Below are 22,006 nucleotides of genomic sequence, written 5' to 3' on the forward strand. Positions count from 1 at the left end.
CCCAGACACTGATTTTTGCAAGAGCACTTGGTATATTGGAACTGGTTCACTGAGTGAGTTGGAGCTCCAGGTAGATAGGAAACATTGGCAGCTTCATTAGCTCCTCAGTGATGGCTACAGTAATCCCTTCTGTGCCCTCGCATCTTAAAAACACTTCCACACAGAGATGTAAACTGCAAGTTGGTAGGTAGCCACTGTCAGATACCTGAGGTGACAAGACAAAGCTGGTTCATATAAGAGTCACTCTTCATTAAGTTTTATTCCCGATTTAGGAGGCAGGTGCTTATAATTATTTTTGTACTGAAATGGATAAAATGTAGCTTAATATCATAGATATTTATAATTTATTCATGTGGTATGGTTTAGTTGGACAATTTCAGTACTATTCCGATTTTCATCTGGTCAAAAAAAAGGTTTTTACAAGTAGAAGTGAATAAAAAAAAATCCAAAGTTTTACAAATGGCTGGTTCTTTTTGAAGAGAATATGTGGGGTGCTGCACGATTGTCATTCTTTTGAAACCTCATCCAAGTTTGCCAGCTGAACTTCAATTAATCCATGTGTAACTAATCTTCAGCTCAGACTTGTCATTGTATTGATTATTTGATGGAAGATTCTAGCTCAAGTGTTAGTATTATGTTCAGCAGTTCCCAGTGTCATGTTGGGTGTCTGAAATTGTATTCTCTCTCATTAAACAGAATTGCTGCTTCTAAAATGGAGATAGTGGTTTTCAGAGTTCTCTGCTGATCTGTGTCACAAGAGCCCAGAACTGACTAAATACATGCTTCCTATTGCTGCCTTTATAATTGTTCAGAATAGAGGAATTTCAGCTTAACCTGGAGGCAGGGTTTTGCAAAGTGCTGTACTCTGGCATGGTTCTTAGCAATAGTAAAGGATGGGAAATCTTGCTTTGTTGATAGGTACAGGGTTCACATTTGTTTCTTGGAGTGCACTTACCCCATAGCATTTCTTAAAGAGGATTATATAATTAATCCAGCTTGAGCATGGACTTTGAGTCATGCTTTTAAAAGTCTGTTTCTTTTGAGCTTTAAAAGTTTCTTCTAGAACTGATTTGTTTTCTGCTTGTTTCTGTGTAAGGTAAACTTGATATCCTTGCATGTTTTACTCTACTGTGAAATTAGGAAAAAAGCCTTTTCCTGCCAGTTCCCTGTAACAATCCATTGTCACTTGAAACCTGGAATCTCCTTGAGTGATGTTCGGTTTTGTTAAACTAACTGGGGGAAAAAACCCACCAGTATTAAGCCATATGTATCTTTTCATTTACAGCTCTGCATTCAAAACCAGGAGTTTGGGATAAAAGAAGATGGAACACCCGAGGTGGAAGTGGTTGTCATGGTATGTTAACTGTCAGATAAGGAAGATTAGACTTGTTCTGGTTAATCGACACCTTTTAAAATATCAAAGATTTCATTGTAAGTGCTGGGTTGAGAAAATGTTCTTAATGGACTATCTGGATAATTTTAAATAGCATGCAAAAATAAAATGATGTTTGGGAAGATAGAAACCCCCAGAGTTTTCTTAATACCGAGCTCTGACCTCAGGAGGAGCAACTTCTTCACAGATTACTATTAAGTGAATGACACCAAGTTACAGACTTGGGGAATAAGTGATTATGATTCAGCCTCAAAGGAGGTATTTCAATTAGGAACCTGTCTTTTCTGAAGTCAGGGAAGTTGTCTTTGTTCACCTGTCTTCGACATAATGGTTGCACAATGCTTGAGCATTAATAAACCAGCCACATTTCACTTTGATCACATAAATGCAGTTGTGAAAGCGTATTATGCCAGTTCTTACTTGGTTTGGTTTTGGTTTTGTGTTGTTGGGGTTTTTGTGTTTGTGGTTGTTTTTTTTTTTTGTGTGAAACAAACTTTCATATGCCTCTGAAACAGATGCACAGGTCTAAGTGGATTCTGCATGATAACAAGTTTGTGTTGCTTCATTCATTCTTTCTACTCTCAACTGTTGTTCTCTGACTACTGTATGCCAGCTACTGTTGTCACCTAGAACACTATTTTCAGTCCCTTTTTTGAAGGTTATCCCTGTCCACTGTCTCATTTAGTCTTCGAGAATAAGGAAGAGAGCTTTTGTGCCTTCATGTTTCCCAACTTGGGTCTCCAACTTTTGAAGTAGATTCTTCACTTGCCTATCTCTTGGATGTTAATCATAAGCAGATAATTTCATGGCCTTCTCTCTGTGTGTCTTAGTTACCTGGGCACTCATTTCTCCTTGGGTTTATGTTCTTGTGTAACTCTCTTTCCCATAAGCTTTCAGCCTTCTGGCCAGGAGTTAAAACCTTTCTTCTTGCCCGCTTTCAACCTCTTCTGCCTTTGCTACAAATGATTCCTTTTCCTTCTCAGAAAAGTTGGAACAACAAAAGACATGCCACCATACCTAGTTTAATGACATTTACTGGGGGATTTATGGACCTCTTTCAGATCATTAGCTTTCCTGGACTAGTTTCCACTTCCTACTTTTTGCTGTACTTCTGCTGGCTAGTTACTGACCACTTTGTTTTTGTTCTCTATCTCTCCCATCTCTTGAGAAGATTGCCCTTGAGGTTTTTTTTTTTCTTTAATCTGTATGGACTGCTTCTGGTATCACACTTATTCTGTTGATCTTACTTTAAATGAGTGCTGCATTATCTAGATTTGAGAAGGCCATGAAACTCCTTAAATTAAGCCTTATACTTTTCCTAAGTAACCTGCAAGCAGGTGACTGTTTGTTTAGCTTTTAAGTGAAGCCTTAAGTTATGGTTAGAGTTTTCTAAGGAACATGGAGAGTTAGAGGTTAATCCCATGTTTTTCAGAAAAGTGGAAAAATACTTTAAATGGAAAAGTAGAAAACAAAGCAGTGGAGTTGCTGTTGGTCAGATAAGTTTGGGTTGTTGTGTCAAGGGAAAAAGAAACCCAAATAATAAATCCCTCTTTATTGTTTATACTTCTGTATTAATTATTTGCCTGCTTTGCAGAGAACTATTGAAGCATGGGGCTAAATTACTCAATTTGTGTTCATTATAAGCATAATGTATCCTGCCTAACTGTATTTAGGGTAAGAAACTGTCATGATACAGGGCTGGACTAACCCAACTGTAGGGGTTCCAGTGTCCAGGCAGGGTAGGTTGTTTATCACTACATAATACAGTACTGTAAATATATTGTTTTATTAAATGACTCTTATCCTCTACAGTATGTGTTGTAATAACTTCTTTTCAGCAGTGGTATCCGGAGATGAAAGCATTACTGATAAAGCACAGAACTGTCTACCGAATCCCTCCTCAAAATTATTTTCAGTGTGACACTACCATGGAAAATAAAACATCATTTGAGCAGGGAGGTGATCCTCTGAATTAGTGTTTCTTATTGCTCATTATAGTTGCTTGGTTTCTTGTTAGAAATTAAATGAATCTCATGAAACACACAATACTGTAGGAAAGAGGATCCAGTACTTCATCATTCACCATTAGGGCTACCTAGGGGGTTTTAAATGTATTCTGCAAAACTTGTACAGAACTGTCTGTCCAGTGCATCGATCTGGATAATATACAGTAATCCTTAGATACTGAAACCCCTAACTTTCTCTCAAGCATAAGGAAAACGTAATTGTTCAAGGAAGTTGAAAAAATGTCTTGGGATGTTAAAACTAGCAGTTGGTTCACTTCCGTTTCCGTAAAATTTCTGTTGTGATAATGTTCTACAAATAAGGTCTGAAGTATGCAAATCAAAGCCTAAATGGCCAGTTTCAGGGTATTATGCTTCTGTGTTCTCCTTTAGTAGGCATCTTTTGAAGTTCAAAGAGCGGCTTTATCTCAAGGACAATTAATGAATTTAGCCATTATTGTTCTTTACAGAGATTAATTAATTTTACAGCTTTTAATAAGAGCAAGTTTCTTTGACTTTTTTCCCCTGATGAAGCAGCATTTGATTTTGACCTTGTCGGGTGATACAATCATAATCAATATATCATTGTTGGCAGTTTTTAAGGATTCATCCTGGTGCATGTGCTTGCATGTACACCAACCACCAAAGGCTGCTGGATAGCAATCTGTGCTGCCTGCTGTGCACAGGAACACACAAGAGTCTTACTAAGAAATGTAATATTAGTAAATATCTTTCAGCTGTTTCTTGAGAAATGCTTTAGACCCCTGGCTGTTAATCCTTGTCCCAGTTCTTGGGGAAAATCTATTTTGCTTTTAAGTGCTTTACCTATAATCAGCTTATTCGGAATTAATCTCCATGCCCATCTGCAGGCTCTTGACAGGCTGGTAATTTCCCTTCCGTATCAGTCTCGTGCCCAGAGGTGCAACTAGTAAAATTTTTGTTGTTTCCAGCAAATGTAAAATTGCCACAGGAAAATAACAGTAAGCTTGGAAAAAGGGATATTAATGTAAGGTAACTGTTAAGAAAGCAGAGTTTAGAGATAAGATCTTGTAGCAGCTTGTGTAGCTGTTCCAAGCTTCATTGTTCAGTGTGGTTCAGCATTCAGTTTTGTGTATTTAGGGGAAAAAAAAAAAAGGTAAATAAGAGCAAACACAATGAAATGGAATAAACATGATGAAATGTTGTCCTACAGCAGTATTCCTTGTAGAATCGCTTTTTTGGTTTCCTTTGTGAGAGAAAATGCTGTGAAGGGGATATTTGTTGCTGACAGGCATTTGATAATATCATGAAATGCAAATACACAAGTACAAAGATTTTCAAGCTTTCCACATGCCCAGACATTTCTTCAGTTTAAATTTTGTAGAGGAAGGGTATAGTCATGGTTGTCCTGTATTTCATCACACATGTTTGGGTCTTCTTAACTGGAGATACTTCTTCAAGCATTTAAGATATTTTATAGGTATTTACCAATCCTTATGCCTGTAAGATCAACAGTTTTGAAACCTTACTTTTTTTACCCAGACTTAACATTATTTGGGAAGTGGATAATTCTCCAGAGTCACTCTGATAATTAATGCAAGAATTGGAAATAGCATGTTTCGTCAAGTTTTTGACTACTTGCGTACATCCCTTTGCATCACAGTGATTCTTCCATCTGGGTGAAACTTGGATAGGTGAGAGGTATACTTGCATCTGTGCTTTATTGACCCTGGTCAGAGGGTTAGGGTCAGAGGTGTTACTGGCTTGAGACTGTGAGCAAGCAAGCCTTCTTATGGAAAGGTTCTGTACCCAGAAGTTTTGGTAATCTAGATCTCTAGAGCAGCGCTGGAGATTGTCTTTCTTGCAGTCCCCTTGTCCAAATCCAGAGTGCGTTCTTCTTCCCTCAACAGCTGATGTTTATGCATATGTGTAGCAGCTGTGTTGTATTTTGTGTATGGAGTCAAGCACTGTGAATGTGCTAAGCATGTAGGCACATAATCCCTTCTGATAAATCCATACAGCCTGCATGTAAGTGATCGGTTAATAGCAAAATAGTTACTGTTGACTTAGAACCCATTACTTTAGTTTACATAGTTTAATTTACTTCCCCCCCCACCGTGCTCTTATAGAAAGAGAAAGCAGCATGACAAAAGTTAAAAAATGAAGCTGTAGAAGGCGAATGGTGCCTATTTTGTTCCTTCTCAATTGCAAGACAAACTTCAGTATTTTTCTAATGTATATTGGTTCAGTGCATTGGTATTTTAAAATATAGTAACTCATGCTCGTCTGTGAAATCTTTTGGCACCAGGTTGACAGACCTGGTGCTGAACACTTGCTTTTGTTTTGTTGTTAATTAGCACTATGACTGTCAAGTGTTGCTGACCATTTGGAATGCTATGGGACAACATTTTGTGAGGGCTTTTGGCCCTAAGAACTTACAAGATGTGTTTATCAAATAATTGGTTGTTATTTGTCATCAAGTTTGTTTTGCTTACGGATTGCATCCTTCTCTCTGTTGTTTGTAGGATGATAAAGTTAAATCTCTGCTCCTGAATTTGTTCTGCTGTAACAGACTGACAGCTGAGCAGGTGCTGAGGGATGACTGCTTCCTTGTAGTTGATGAGATTCCAGTTTCACCACAAGCAGGTGAAGAGCACGAGCCACATGAAGAACATGGTTCTGAGAAGACACATTAAAAAAAAAAAAGCAGCGATTAACTGAGGAGAATGGAGCAAACCCTACTGAATAGATGAGGATCTTTTCTATCAGGTGTTTGATTGAGGCTTCTGGTTTTGCTTGGTTTTGAAATCTTTGTCCTCATCTGTAATCTGAAAATACAGAAGGCTTGGTGGATGCAGTCATGTTTTGTGATTACACAATCTTCACTGTGTTTTCTTTTAAGTATGTTTTATTCTAAATAAGTGTTCGGGGGTATAAGTATGGTGTTACTGATAGTATTTTTAGTAGTCAGCCTTTTTCTTTGTTAGGTTAGGCTTTAAGTTTACAGAGAATAGTCTTGTTAGATGCCAGATATATTTAAGATGAAGCTTTAGTGACTCCTCCTGCTGTGATTCCAGATAACCTGTTCCTTTTAAAGGTGCTCTAGGGAATTACCTGTTTGCTGGAAGTGTTTTATTATTGCATGGACAAGTTGTTCCTACAGCAACTGCCTTCAATATTTAAGGAAAAAGTACTGCTCTGACAACTGGTAGAGGAAATGGTGAGCAGCCTGCCTCATTTCTATCTTTCTGTATTTGAAAAATGCAGTTGGCTTTCTAGAGAACAGGCATCATTCCAGTTGTTCCTCTGCAATGCTGCTGCCAACCAAAATACTGTATGCATACCTTTGCAAGAACTACTGCTTATTTGCTCTACATAAGTGTGTATATATATTATCTGTACTTAAATGTTGTTTGCAATATCTATAAAGGTGTGATTTTCATGAACAGGTTTGTTTGCCTGCAACACTTTGCTGTTAATATTACCATTGGAAGAGTTTTGTCATCTTTTTATTTTTACAGGAAATTGTTTCTTATCTTTGTGAAGGTTTTCATCTCAGAAACAAACTGGTCAAAATGTGCGGAGTTGCTGTAGCAGTCTTTTTAGCCTCTGGGTGTTGCTCTTGGACAGCACTGTTTGCAGACATAGTATTTTGTAGAGGAATGTTTGAAGCTGCATTTTGTCAGATGAAGACTGCAAAAATGCAGTATGTAATGAGCAAGAAGCAGCACCAGGGGAATTGAGGAGCCCTCAGGTATGATAATACAATCCACTGTGGATAGAAGATGCCACCTTGGCAGGTCCACCTGTGATATTAGACTGGGTTTTCTACCCTTAAACCAGTTAGGTTTTTTACATGCGATAGCATGTAAGATGCTTCATCTTTTTTTCATTAAATGATAATGATATTTTTTTTTAAATTTCTGTAATAACCAATGCTAGCATAACCTTTGTTAAAAGTATTTTTTATGTAGAATTTCTGGTTAGCATGATAAATATTTTCATTACAGAAATCACAGAAGAATAATACCTTGGATTTTGTCAATGAAAAGAAATAGTTTAGCAGTTTTGTGATGCTTTCTAGCTAACTGATTGCAGCCTTTCACTGTTAATAAAAGGCTAGCTTTGGTTTTAATGAATGTTAAACACTGAATAGCGGTTAGAAGACTAACCTGATTGTTTGTGTTGTGCTGTGTCATATATATTGGAATAAATTTCCGCCCAGTTTTCCTGCAACCTAAAGTGTACTTCTTAAATCCCCAAATTGGTAACATTTTTGGTTTTCTGAAACCAGAAGTCTGTGTATGCTTGATATAAAAAACCTGCAATCTCTTCAGCCTTAAGGAATACAATTTTACATGTGGATCTCAGCAATGAAACTTCTGAAAACTTTTGGTACATATGAGTGTCAGGGTACAAGACAGCCTTTTCATTTGAATTAAATGTTGATTACAGTCTTAATGTAACCAGTTCTGTTTGTACTTCTACCTTTTCTATGGCAGTTTTGTAGCTCTGGCTTTGTTTGTTTCCTGTTTGCCAGAGGCCTTAAAAAAATAGGTTGGTTCAGAGTCATGTTGCACAGCTGTCCTGCCAAAGCTGAATTCCACGTCCTCTATGCATTGCCGCAGCTTCTCTTTCTAACTAGCTTCTTGAGAGCTTTTCTTCTGTTCCAAGTCCGCACTGGTTATAAGGTTTCTCTGTTACTCTCAAGGGCAGTCTGTGGTGGTATTACTGGAATCTAAAAATCTGTGAAATGCAAGTTCTTTATAGTGTTGCCATATGTATCCTGTGGTGGGTTAAGTTGCTGCCTGCTCTCTCGCCTTGCCCTGCCAAGGCAGGAGTAGAGCAGACACGGGGGCAAGACTTGAAAGAGAGTATAAGAGTTATGTACCCAGTAGATGGTCTTTCGAATGTATTGAGATTCAGTGGAAGGATTTTAAGTGGTAATTAGCACACTTTCAATGTTTATGCTGTTTGGATCAACTGTGATAAATTGCAAGCTGTGGAAGTCCTACAAGCTGAAACACTGAACAAACATGCAAGAAGCCGTATGCGGTGTAAGTCACATACAATGCAAATATGTACAGCCACCACAACTTGGAGGATTTATTTTGTTGCATATATCTCACATTCAGTTTAAAAGTTTGACTGTCTGCCTCAGGAGAAAAAACAGGAGAATAACCAGGAAGATACCTTTGGAGGTAATAGATTGAAGATGCTTTGGTCATATAGAGTCATTGAATGTTTAGGTTGGAAGGCACCCTAAAGCTCATCCAGTTCCAATCCCCTGCCATGGGCTGGAACACCTTCCACTAGAGCAGGTTGCTCCAAGCCCTGTCCAGCCTGGCCTTGAACGCTGCCAGGGATGGGACAGCCATAGCTTCTCTGGGCACCCTGTGCCAGGGCCTCAGCACCCTGACAGTAAAGAATTTTCTCCTTATAGTCCAGCTACTGTGATGAAAGCTGGGTAAATACTCCAAAGTAAAGCCTGCTGACCTCAGTATCAGGGGGTGCAGGTGGAGGCTGCTGGAATTGGAAATGGTTTTATTTGAAAAACATTTCCCCCCCCCTTCCCCTCCCCCCCTGCCCCCAAGGACTTTGTTTAAAGTTGAAGTCTCCTATTGGGGAATGCAGATCTGTTCCATAGCAACTTTTCTTCCTTGTCTGAACTTAAGATATGTCAAAATGATGATTCCACAAAAGCAGTGCCAACCTGTTTTGAAGGCTGGTTGGTGTCCGTGTTTGTGGTGCAAGTGTGCAATTGTTGTACTCATCGATCTGCCTGTAATATTTATCCTCTGTCCTTGCCAACAGGAGATGGAGCTGTTGTTATTTGTTCTTCCCGCTGTCACCTTTCCTCTGTAAAGTTTTTATTTTCCTTTTTTAATTTTTTAACCTAGTTGGAAGCTTTTGTTTGTGTGGTTTTACCTTCTCCATTGACTCAGAGATTGGCTGCTGTGGCTACCTGTTTTCTTTGCACATTTGTGTCAGGTTTTTTTGTGAAATGATTAATTCTTAAATATTGAATTTTGTAGCATCTGGATACACTTCAAGTTATAATGATTTGGTTTGGAAAGGAACTTTAAAAGTCATCTAGTCCAGCTCTTCTGCAATGAGCCGAGCTGTCTTCAGGTAGACACAGGCCAACCTGTTCCAGTGTGTCACCATCCTCATTGTAAAAAAATGTCTTTAGTCTGTATTTCACTACTTAATCCCTTACATTATCTCTACGAACATTGGTACTGTAGAATGATTTGGTGCTGATGTTCTCTTGGAGATGACACTTACTTTGTGGTCCCATTTTCGCTAATGTGTATGAACTGTGAGGCAGATCATTTGGGTATGCTGTAGTGATTTGTCATGGAGCAGCTTTTTTCCCTCCAACTTAATAATAGACTTTCAGCCACGTCTGGATGTGTGCTGCATCTTGTCTCACTGTTTTATTAGGGAAGTAGTTGATCTTTAAAGATAAGATCAAACCTCCCACTCTTATTTAATATGCTCCCACTGCTGGAGACAAAAATGGTGTGGGGAAATCAGGGAGCTAACTGGATACCAGTGACTTAGTTTTTGAACACTGTTTTTTCCTTGCTGGGTATCTCTGGTTCAGTGAAAGTCTCTAAAAAAGGACAAGTTTTGATAGGAAGCTTAAGAAATGTGCACTCTAACTTGTTCTAAGCAATATATTTGAAGAGTATTTGATAGTGTCTATATGTACCACCCATACACTATTTCAAAGCGCAGGTAACAGTATTATTTCCTGTTGGTTCTAACTCCACAAGAAGCTACTACTTTAGGCCACTGCAAGACCACAGTGGTGGGAAACAGCTTGTTAGTGCTGTTAGATGGACCAAAATGCTGAACTTGGTTTGCTGAAAACGCAAACATTTTCTAGTCCGAGCGTGCTGATAGACCAACATTTTGTGCTAGTCTTAATACTAGGCCTCATGGCGTTTATAAAGTTAATCTTTTGACATTTTTATTTGCTTTTTTGGCTCAGCATCACGATTCATATTTTATCTTTTAGAAGTTCCACTTGTGACTGTCATTTAATTGATGGTAACTACAAATTACACTAGCTGCAAAGCAATAAATAAAAGAAATGCAAGTAGCATAATTTGGAACGTGATAATCTTAGTAGCTTGAGTCATGAATTTCATCATCTGCAGTTAGTATCATTTTATGATTCATAAGTCTATTAGTTTCTCTTTTTAGTGTGTCACCAGATAAATAGCTCAATATAAGGTGGCAGAATTGTCCTGTATTAGCGCAGTTATAGGAGAGAATGATTTTTGACTGTTCCTACATATATGTAGTAAATCTGTCCCTCTGACCTCTTTAATCTGTAAAACAACTTCCCGTCTTCAGTGGAGCACTTGCTGATTAAGTCAGATTATCCAATGGCTGCTACCTCAACCTAAATTTGTACTTTGTTAAAATTGTTTTGCAGTGCATTTGTTCATTTGCTGAAGGTGGCCTACAGCATAGATCAGTGCACAGACACTTACAGAATGATTCTGGGCTGGCTTAAGGAGGGATCATTCAGCATTTGCTTAATGTTAAGTCAGTGCTACTAAAGGAGTATTGTCAGGCCGTTGAATTGTTGATGTCTCAAATTAGGGAGATGTAATATACTTATTACTGCGTGTGGGTTCACTTTCAGTTTAAAATGCTCAAGTGGTGTGATTTGGTTTGGAATGTCCCCTCTTTTTAGGTAGTGTGCCAGAAACAGTACCTGCCACTTACTACATTTTGAAATTTGAAAATCTCTGCAGAAAGGATCAGCCTTTAGATAGATGGGTAGGTAGAGATACAGTACTAAATCGCAGCTTACATTATTTGGGAGAATGAATTTGCTCAAGTAATGTTTATTGCCTTTTCAGGAACCAGTAACTCACTTTCATTTGTTTAAGTTGCTGAGCAAGATTGGGTCACTTCTAATGAATATGCAGAATCACCTCTTTTGACCATACACTTATTATCCTAGAAATCTTAGAACCAGTTTAAATTAGTTTTAGCAAGTTGAATACCAGGCAACTTCAGAATAAATCAATCGGAGAAGACAGAATTTTTGAGACTTAAAACATCTCCAGTGATCTTGATGCTACTATCCATTTTTTCAGTAAAATAAGAGAGATACCCTTTTTTCTTGGCCAGGGTACTTTTTGCAGCTTGGACTTCATACATCAAGGAAGAATAAAAGCTTCATCAGGGAAGAGTATGAGAAAGTCAAAGGTCTAGAAACCAGGATCAGTGAGCTAGAAAAAAAAGGATCTGGGTAAAGAGAGGGTGGATTTTAAGCTTTCAACAAGGTAAAAGCTTAGAAGAGAGATGAGCAAAATGGAGTTATTACTACTTCTGCCCTTTGGGGATTAATGGGTTGATTTTTACAGCACAGGAAGTTGAGGGTAAATGTTAGGGAAAGAAACTTCCGAATTCAGCATAGTTGAGCACTGGAATGTATGGCTTAGGGAGGCTTGAACCCTCCTGTGCTGTAGTGAGATAAAGCAACTGTCTGGCAGGAATGACATAGGTTTGTATAACTTCTGTGGAGTGGAAGCTGGGCTAAATAACTATTTTTCACTTCTAGTTGTCTCTGTCTTTTATAACTTACTTATTTTTTAATGTATTACTTTGCCTTAAGCCACCACTGTTAGATAGATTGGTTTCATCAAGAAAAAAAATGTGTGAACTTGGAGTACCTTGAATTGGGTAAATTAAAAGGTAGAAACCTGGGTCAGAATCTTTCTTTTGCAGGTGGTAGAGAAAGGAGACCTAGGTTAACTGCATGCAATGGAGGTGCGTCTGCAGTTCCAGCCCTAGGAAGCTCAAAAAGTAGCTGGCGTCTTCTCTTTATTGGAAGCTGCACACACGACTTACTCTGTACCAAAGGTAACTTGACATTTGCAGCACTCAAAGTGGGGCTATGCCTATAAGGATGACTTCAGCAAATGCTTTATCAATTGTAAAATATTGTTCAGTACATTTCTAATTCAGTTTTAAAGCATTCGGATTTATTTTATACAAAGGCCTGTTGTCCTTAGCTGGTTGTCAAATGTATTGCTGTGAGCAGTAATTGTCTTCTGTGGTCAGATCGTCATGGGTATAAGATACTGAGCGTTTTTTTGGATACAAGGCTGAAAACACCTATGGATGTCTCATTCTGTTGGGGAACATTCTATTTAGAGTATGCTCCATATATGTCTAATGTGCCACGGAGGAAGAATTACCGGATAACAACACTGCCTCCCAGTAAATTGTCATTGGGCTAGTTACGAAACTGCATGCACATCAGTATTCACATGGACCCCTATGCCTCCCAGATACCTGCTTCGAAGTAGGACTGACTTTGTCCCTTGAGAGGGGTTACCAAAATCCTATCCATTGTTTTTATCTCTTCTTTTTTTACAGATGGTACCTGATGATGAAAACAGGTTTGCTTCCTACATAGGTCATCATCTGAAGTTGATTCCCCATCTGCTGTGCTTGTTTGGCACTTGTCTGGCTGCTGCAGAGGTAGTTATAATGGTCTAGTCGCAGTTGCCTTCAGGCAGAGAAATAAGCAGCAGAACGAAGTGAACTTCTGAGAAGTGCGCCTTCTGCTTCTGTTCACCTATCCCTGGTAGGACTAATAATAAGTAATAATAACGTGGGGTGTGATGCAAGCAGGCTTGTTTTTCAAAGAGAGCAATGTGTTAGAAGTTCCAGAAGAGATTCAGTTTAAGTTTTCATTTTAATTTAGAGTTGTGAAAACTTTATGATAGACTTACCTAAATGCAGCCTTTCTTTAAAAAGCAAGGTAATACTTGTGGGTTTTGGAGTTTATTTTCTGAAGTTCATTATTAATCTGATCAGTTGAAACTACTTTGAAACGTTTAATATTCATCGCTTTATGTGGCTAAGGAAAGATAAGAAAATAGGAATGTTGACTTGTAAAATTGTTACTAAAAGATTTGATGGAAATCTGTCAACTAAAAAACATATTTGAAAAGCTCTCTTACAGCTACAGATCTGTAAAAAATTCAGTCTTCTGTTAAATAATTTCTGTATCAACCATATATTCCTTATGGTGTTCTCCAGCACTGGGGTGAGATCTCACCTTGCGGTTTACATCTCATGTGCCAGATAATTCTGAGGAAAGAAAAAGAAACAGTTAAATAATCTCATTTTTAATCGCTTAAAATGATGTAAAAAGTTGCAAGTTGTTGATGTTTTGACAGTGGGGTGGCTTTGGCATGGGTTTGTTTGTTCATTTTCCTTTTTTTGCATGTTCTTGTTGTTAATGATGGTGTTTTGGTCTTTGAACACTTGCCATGTTCTTTTCCTGGGCTGGTTTAGATGTGGAAGTGAGGAGAGAATTCATCCGAATTCCAGAGCAAGATGTCAAGTTTTGTATCTTAGTACCATGAAAAAATATCCAAATACATTGGAGTTGGTTCGTTTGGCCTGAGTTTCCTTTCTGTTACTGACACCTTTGTAATTTTGAGGTTTGTCTTTCTGTGATGGCATAGAAAATGATCATCTAGAGATCAGCGTCAGTTTTTTTTTCTGCGGATTAAGTTTAGCTCATTAACACTACTTTGATTTGATGTGTATCCCATGACCATCTGTGTGTGCAAAAGGAGGTGGTGTTGGCATGGACAAATTTTGGATGACTTTGTCTTCTTCAGATGAAGTTAATGGATCAGTTCACATCAGCATGCAGTTTCTTCTGTGCCGAGGGACATTCTGCCCTGTGCAGGACTAGGGTGGAAGAGGAGTTGTTCCACTTCCATTAATGTAATGATTTATCTCAATCTCATTTTTAGTCTGCAATTTGTGCATCTTCATCTTTGTCTTCCTCCATTGCGTGCCTTTAGGTATATTTCCTTTGAGTGCAACCTTACAGGGCTATATCACTTTATATGCTGGCTGGTGGCATGAGAGGCATCCCTGTTCATGTGTCTACTTGAACTTTACTTTCTTTAACAAGTCACTAAAGGATGTAGAACATTCTCATTACAGCATTGGGCCTTTAGCTTGCCACCTCAGTCTATCTGCATCATTTGACAGAGATCAAACCATAGTTAGTGCTTCAGTTTCTCCAGATGCTGAAGCCTTTAAAATTCCTTTCTAGTATCACAGGAGTGTAAAATGCCTGTTGGAAATTGTATTTGTAGTTGTTGATTTTCATGCAGGAGGAGGGTTTTGCATCCCTATACTTTCTCAAAGTGTTTCTGTGTGAAATCAGTGCAGCCTCCTGGGGGTGATGATTAAAAACTGTGTGTATGTGTATATGCGCTTGCATCCAGTTCTTTGCTCTGTGACTCAACTCACTTAGTCTTCTCCAGGAGTTAGTAAATGTTACGGCAGAGCCTTGTTTGCATCAAAGATCTTTGTCTCCTAACTCTGTTGCTGACAATGATACAGAAAGGCACTCAAATGTATCTAATCTGAAAGCTGACATTTTAATTTAATATCCCCCAAGATGATGTGAACAACTCGGGGCATGCCAAAGCAGAACTCACAACTGTCACAAGTGCGTGGGTAGACAGATCTGTGATGTACACATGCTATGAAAAGAAAAAAAAGAAGAAAAAAAGTTTGTGATAAATGGATTTAGCTTGAATATTCCTCTGTGCTTATTCTCCTTCACTTGAGTGCTGCTGGCTTGTTTGAATATTAGGCTAACAACAGAAACTTAGAACCAACATATTGCAGAATCACAGAGTGGATGAGATTGGAAGGGGCATCTGGAGATTGTCTAGTCCTGCCTCCTGCAGAAAGCAGGATCAGCTACAGCAGGTTGCTCAGAACAGCACCCAGCTGGATGTTGAATATGTCCAAGGTTTTGAAGTGTAAGTTTCTACACCTGGGTAGGGGCAATCCTAAGCACAAACACAGACTGGGCAGAGACTGGATTGAGAACAACCCTGAGGAGAAGGACTTGGGGGCATTGGTTGGTGAGAAACTGAGCAAGAGCCAGCTTCAGTCTGCACTTGCAGCCCAGAAAGCCAACTCTATCCTGGGCTGCATCAAAAGGATCGTGACCAGGACGTCAAAGGAGGTGATCCTGCCCCTCTGCTCTTGTGAGACACACACACATACCTCCTCTTCCCTCCGCCATAGTACTACGTTCGGCTCTGGAACATGGAGCTGTCAGAGCAAGTACAAAGGAGGACACAAAGATGATCAGAGAGCTGGAGCACCTCTCCTGCAGAGACAGGCTGAAAGAGCTGGGCTTCTTCAGCCTGAAGAAGAGAAAGCACAGGGAAGACCTCATAGCAGCTTCCAGCACCTAAAGGCAACCTACAGGACATCTGGAGAGGGACTTCTACAAGGCCAGGTAGCGATAGGACAAGGGGCGCAATGGCTTTAAACTGACAGAGGGCAGGTTTATGTTAGACATTAGGAAGAAGTTCTTCCCTGTGAGGGTGCTGAGGCGCTGGCATGGGGTGTCCGGAGAAGCTTTGGCTGCCCCATCCCTGGCAGTGTTCAAGGCCAGGTTGGATGGGGCTTGGAGCAACCTGCTCTAGTGGAAGGTGTCCCTGCCTGTGCCAGGGCATTGGAACCGAGTGAGCTTTAAGGTCCCTTCCATTGCAAGCTGTTCTATGATGATGTATGGGAACTGATGTGGACATTTCAATAGGAGGTTTGAGTGCAGAGGATTACAGTAACGTTTTTCTGTGATATCTGCGAGATGTTAAGCTAATAGCGAGATCGAGCAGCAGCTACAAATAATGGTCTTCATGTGTGCACTTTACGTCCAATTTGGAGCTGCTCTTGCCCTATATGCAGTGAGACCCTATAATCTCATACGTGCTGTTTTCAGTCTTTCTGCTCTCTTCACTTACTGTTTGTTACCCATTCATTTCACCTGGTTTAGAAAAATTAGAGCAGAAGGTTTTCATGTGTGAGCTTCTGTGGCATAACAAGGCCCAGAGCCAGAAAAGCCTCTGGATGCTGCCGCAGTCCAGCAGTCACTTGTGGGCTGCAAACCTCTATGCAGTTGAATCAGTAACTGTGCAGTGTCCTTGCCTGCTGGCTGGAGGAGGCCATTTATCCTCAGTGTAATTCAGCATGTCACCCGCTTGCTTCAGGAACAGTGTTTGCTTTTATGCCAGTTCCTATTGCCTGAGAGAGAAGTGGAGATAATTTTTTTCCGGTGTGGAACAAAGATTTCGTATAAACCATGTCTCTTCAAAGGTCACTCCAGAATATCACTTAATTCTCCTTATTGATTTATTTATGGAACCAGCATGACATGGTCCTGTTTGTTGGATTTTTCTTTGTGTTTTTGAAGTTGTGGCACAAAAGTCTGCAGAGTGTCTCTTCTGTTTCTTACAGCAGACCCTCAGTGCAGTGTCCTACCACTTTTTCAGGTGATGCCAGCATCTTAAGCATTTAAACAAGGGTGCTTTTTATAGAAGGGATCGGAAATGTTTGTATTGATACTTTTCTGAAAGAGCCTGCTTATGGCTGATGTATCTGTATCTTCAAGCTATCCAGCTGAAGGCTGCTGTAGACTCACTAATTGTCCTTGGTTGTGACGGTCAGACATGCTAATCTGTGCAGAAAGGCACCAGCACTGCTGACCCTGGAGACGATCTGTTTTGTCAGTTTATTGCCACAGAACCTGCTGCTCAGAAGCCGGATGCTTTGCATCTCATAGAGCAGATGATTATTTCTGAAGCATTTTGAGAAGCTGAAGGCTTTTGCCAAAGGGACTGCTTTGAGGGCATAACTTGTTTCTGTGCCAAACTGATGGAAACACTGGGTTCCAGTTGAGACATGCAAGTCTTGGGTGATGAATCTTTAACCTAGATCCCTGGTCCTAAAGGAAAGAGCAAAAAACCCAAAGTCATAACTGCTGATGGAATGTGAAACCTATGGCATCCTAATGAAACTCATTCAGGAGTTGGAGAAAGAGCAGGCACTTGATTCCTGGGTTGTAGCTCATTAGTTGTGTCTACTCCTGTATCTGGCTTCAGTTATTTTTGTTAAAAACTGAGATTGGGTGAAAAAAAACCATTTTTATAACTTCTGAGGTTCTAACCTTGAATCCAAGTATTCCCTTTGCTGTGTGCTGTGAAACAGTGGAGCAGATCCTTCCTGGTTACACTTTCTGTAGTGTATTATTTAGAGCCATCAGTTGGTGTTCTCAGGTGGAGAGCCCCAGCCTTTCCACTCTTCCAGCCTGCACACATCCCTAAGACTTCCTCTTTAGCAGGCAAGGAGTGAATGTTAAGGAGGATCTGAAAGTGAGATTGAGGTACTAAACTGTCATTTAATATCTGAGGGATGTGGGCATGTTTGTGTATGGGTCGTGTGCAGTCACTTCTGGATGGTACAGTTCTGTCCTGGCCAGTACACTGTGAGACTTGGTGTCAAATAGAGGTTTTTGGAGAAGATTGTAGGATCTAGAAAATGTATCTGGGAATTGTTTAGAAGCATATGTCATTGTAATCTAAATCCAAGCAAATGGGACAGAAAAATGGGAGGTGAAAGAGAGCGCAAACAGGTAGCTGCACTGTTAAAACTCTGGGCAGACCTGCTATTTTTTTAAAGTTAAAACCTCACCAACTGTTTCCTGAGAGAGACACTGTTTTCACTGTAACTGGTAGGCTGGTGTAGAGTCTGAACAGAAGAGTGGAAGACACCCGGCACAGCTGCTGCAGTGCAAGTGTCAGCCATCTGAGGTTTTAGGATGTGCCTGGATGCAGCTATAGGGAGTGTAACTTGTTCCAGGACAAAGCCTGTGGGGAGCTACTTGAAGGGATGCTTTTCCATTTCTAAATGGTACAGTGCATTGTAAGAGCTCATTGGATGTGCTGTTCTAAGTGACGAGTGTAGAGTCCGCCATGATGAAAGGTATTTCCAAACTGAAATAGTGGGATTTCTTCTGGGAAATCTCTTCCCTGTAGTCATTCTGGGCTGTTGGTCACATTACTCACTATGGTATGTGCAAGGTTTTGCTCTGTTCCCATGTTATACGGCTGCCTTCCCTTCTGTAATTGATGTTTTCTCATAAAGTACAGAACAAAGTGTGTTGTGTGCTGTATGACTAGTCCTCGTTATTTCTTTCTGTGTTGTGCTTCTGCAGTTTAAATAGAGGCAGACACCCCTTCCACTGCTGTGTGTACCTCCTGCCTTAATAATGCTGCAAGGTCAGTATGTTCTAGTGGTGGATTATTTCCTTCCTGTGAGGAATGAGGTGTCCCTGAAGGCTGCTATGAATGGTATTTTTAACAGTGGAAAGATGTTACTGTTTTTTTAAAGGTTTTATTTTCCTGACACCTTTCTCAAAAGGATCATGAAGAACGCACATTTAGTGTCAGAACTTCATAATCTGAGTTGTTTTAAACAAAATCAAGGAGCTATTTACAGATTTTTTTTTCTTTAAGCTGTAACTCACCTATCGCAGTTCTTGCAGACACAGTTCCTGCTTTGCAGATTAGGTTAGACCTCCCACTCTTCTGACGATGAGGTTATTTCTTTAGCAATTTGCCTAGGTCAGGCATCAAAGCATTTCAAGACCTATCCAAGATGGGGTTACCCCAAGATGTCCCTATTGCACTGGGAAATCCACGGGCAGAGTATAGTCTTCCTTGGTTTCCCCCATTCCTCAGGGGACCTTCCTGTTGTCACACTTCATGTTTTTCAGGCTGAAGGTTCACTGTTGAGTGTATGTCTTTCTACCAGCCTTAGTTGATTCCACAAATCACCAGTTGTCTTCCTTTCTATCTCAGGTTGCGTCCTAGGGATTTAATTTTACTGTCTGAAACACTTACATGGCCAGGCATACTAATGTAGTTACTGAGGTCTGATAGGTAAAACCAATCAAAATCCCCCGTAATAGTGCAAAAGTGGTGCTCATGCTCTCCACTGCTGTGTGGTGAATAGCAGAGAGGGTCTGGTCCACATGGTTTGAAAATCTTGCTTAAAGTGAACCATCATCAGTATTCCTGTGGTAAGCACCCTTCTTTGGTGCTTAGTACATAATTTCATATTCTGAAAAACATAAAGGCCTTGGAAGGCAGATGGGAAGTAGGGGGAGGTAGAATGACCCAGGAGACTTGGTACTGGGCAATGTTCCTTCCTGACCATTTTTCCTGCCAGTTCAGTCCACTAAGTGTTGGGTCTGTGTTCAGGTATGGTTTGCTGAGGTCTAAGTCTTCACGTGGCTCTCCAGCAGATAGGAATAGGGCAGGCTTTGAGTGCTCCCATTCTACTTGAATTGTATGTAGGAGCTACAGCAAAGATAAAAGTGTGCTCTTATGTCATGATGGCTAAGATAAAGCAGAGTGCTCTTTACTCTCTACAGTCTCAGGCTTTGTGGCTAGCATGTGAGACAACGAGCCAAAGTCTTGAGGTTCTCATTCCCTTCCTCAGCCCATCAACAGTGCAGATGTTGGTCATGGTGACCTTTTGCTGGGACTTATAAGTATTGGTTGGAAGGCCAACCTTAGAAGTGCTTTATATGTTGGTACTCAGATTCCTATGTTGAAATTGCTTTGAAAGAAATGAGAGCTGTCTCCTGTTAATGCAGCTGTCCTTGAAAAGAAACCATGTGATTTTTGTATAGGTCTCTTGGTTAAGAGTATGCTTGAAGTACCTGGTGCTAATTAAGCTTCCTACTATGGAGAAGTAGGAGGGTATTTTGAGTCCAATATCTTACTATTACTTTTTCTTTAACATGTTTTTTGGTAATACATAGGTCAATCAAACTCACTGACAGACCAATCATCTCATGACACTTTAATTGCTGCTGCTTCATTATGAAATTAAAGAATCCTGTGCAAAGCCTTCTTCTATAAGGAAGGGCACACAGGTGTAATTATAGGATGCTTTTGGTGTTTAAAAAAAAATAAAGAAGTTAAATGACTAATACGTTTTACTGGTGGAACTGACAGCTGTAACAAACCTGCTTCTCTCATCAGTGGTAAGCTTTCATCCCTGCCTTGTGCTAATGAATAAATCATCTTATTACATAAAATTGCATTCTAATTGCTCCCATGTCAGTCTATTTCAGGTTAGACTTATACAGTAAGGTTCCCCTGATGCCTGGGTTTTCCCTTTCTGCCTCACTGCTGAGTGGCCACATTTAAAAGTGCCTGGGAATGGACTTGGAGAGGAAAAAGCATGGGAGGAGTGAACTGGGAGAAGGCGGGAGGCAAAGGGAGTGAAGGTCAAGAGAGGATTTGAAGGGGAGAAGGGATGAAGGAACTGTTGAGTGGAAGGAACCAAATGAAAAGCACTTAGAAAAGCTAGCGGAACGCGAGTGGGAAGAGAGGGAAGATGAGTCAAAACTATGGCAAACCTTTCCATGTTAGGCCTTGTGTGGAGCAGCTTGTGGGATCTCAGAGTGGTGGCTACACAGCTGTGGCTGTTTTGTGTTGCAGGAGGTTTCCTGCTCTGACAAGCTGTTCTCATCTAAGTTCTTCTCTTCCTCACTTAAAATGTTACCTGGAAAATAGTAATTAGTTGTTTAACACCCTTTAGCCTCCCTTCATCAAGTAAAAGGATCGATTCTCAGATAAGAGAAAATCTGAGTAGCAATTTGGGTAGGCTCTGTGTAGTAGAGAAAGTTTTTCCAAATTAACTGTAACTAAATGAGCTGGAATTCCTCCTTCAACTACCAACAGACTGCATCAGATTTCATGTATTGATTTTGCTTAGGTTGATTAGAAAGAGGAGCAGGTAAGCCTCCCTTGAACAAAAACAAGCATCTGTGTAGAAATCTTGCAACTTTAATTAATTTGGTTTAATAACCAATTTAATTGAAACTTCCTGTGATAGAAAAGGCATTTGGAAATGATGGCGCAGCTCCTAAGTGACTTATGTAATAACTTACAAAAGGGTAAAAGAATTGGACTTTTTGTTGCTCTTCTCAGAAGTATTAGAACAACCACTAGAATTTTTGCTTATGTTTGCTTTCATATTACAAAATTATCTTGTTTACCTCACATTTTTATGGAAGACTAGAGTGCTAGTGTTCACAGGCTTGTCATACAGGGTCATTCATTATAAGCAAATGAATCTGGTTAACTGAGGCAGCATGATTCCTTTTTGTAAGAGCATTTACAGTTCTCTTTTGTAGGTTGTGTATAAAGCAGATTCGTCTTAACATCCTGGCAAATGGAAGGAAAGCTGTTGGTGCTGAATATTCAGAACCCTCTTTCTTGCTCTGTATTTCTGGGTTGTTTCAGAGAAAAGACAGAACATAATCCAACATCCCTAAATTTTGTTGAGAAAAGTGCTAAGCAAAAGGAAGTCTCACGATGAACAAAACTAAGTCTTTGGGCTGCATTTCTAGGACATAAAATAGCAAAGGAAATAATAACCCTTGCTTTTTTTGTTTGCTGAGTCTCCACCTAAACAGGTCCATGTTACCGTAGTTTGTTCTGAGAAAAAAGAGTCACTTTGTAGAGGCTGCGCAAGGAGTGTGTGGGATTCTTGTTTTTATTTCAGGTTTGAGTGTGGAAACAAACTGGCAATCATTTGGTTTTGCTGGGGAAAAAAAAGAACAAGGAGTACAGTGTCTGTTCCAGCATTGTGAGGCAAGAATAAGCCAAACAGATGAACAGAAGTAATTCCTTCATTACTTTTACTGGATGAGCTCAGGCAAATTGGGTTTAGCATAGACCTAAAT

At 39.9% G+C, this 22,006-nt stretch overlaps 1 protein-coding gene across 1 annotated transcript in view; it reads left to right on the plus strand.

Annotated features, from left to right (window-relative positions):
• STK31 (serine/threonine kinase 31) overlaps positions 1-7,551 on the plus strand; it is a 34,999-nt gene extending 27,448 nt beyond the window's left edge. Inside the window, 3 exon segments of the mRNA XM_061464790.1 lie at positions 1,286-1,354; positions 5,901-6,089; positions 6,092-7,551. Of these exon segments, the coding sequence (XP_061320774.1) occupies positions 1,286-1,354; positions 5,901-6,089; positions 6,092-6,124 (291 nt within the window). The 3' untranslated portion in view covers positions 6,125-7,551.
• The last annotated feature ends 14,455 nt before the right edge of the window (positions 7,552-22,006 follow it).

The sequence above is a fragment of the Pezoporus flaviventris genome, unplaced genomic scaffold (genome assembly GCF_033815535.1).
Source record: "Pezoporus flaviventris isolate CSIRO_AGI_PZ_B2104156 unplaced genomic scaffold, CSIRO_AGI_Pfla_v1 ptg000037l, whole genome shotgun sequence".
Lineage (NCBI taxonomy): Eukaryota > Metazoa > Chordata > Aves > Psittaciformes > Psittacidae > Pezoporus > Pezoporus flaviventris.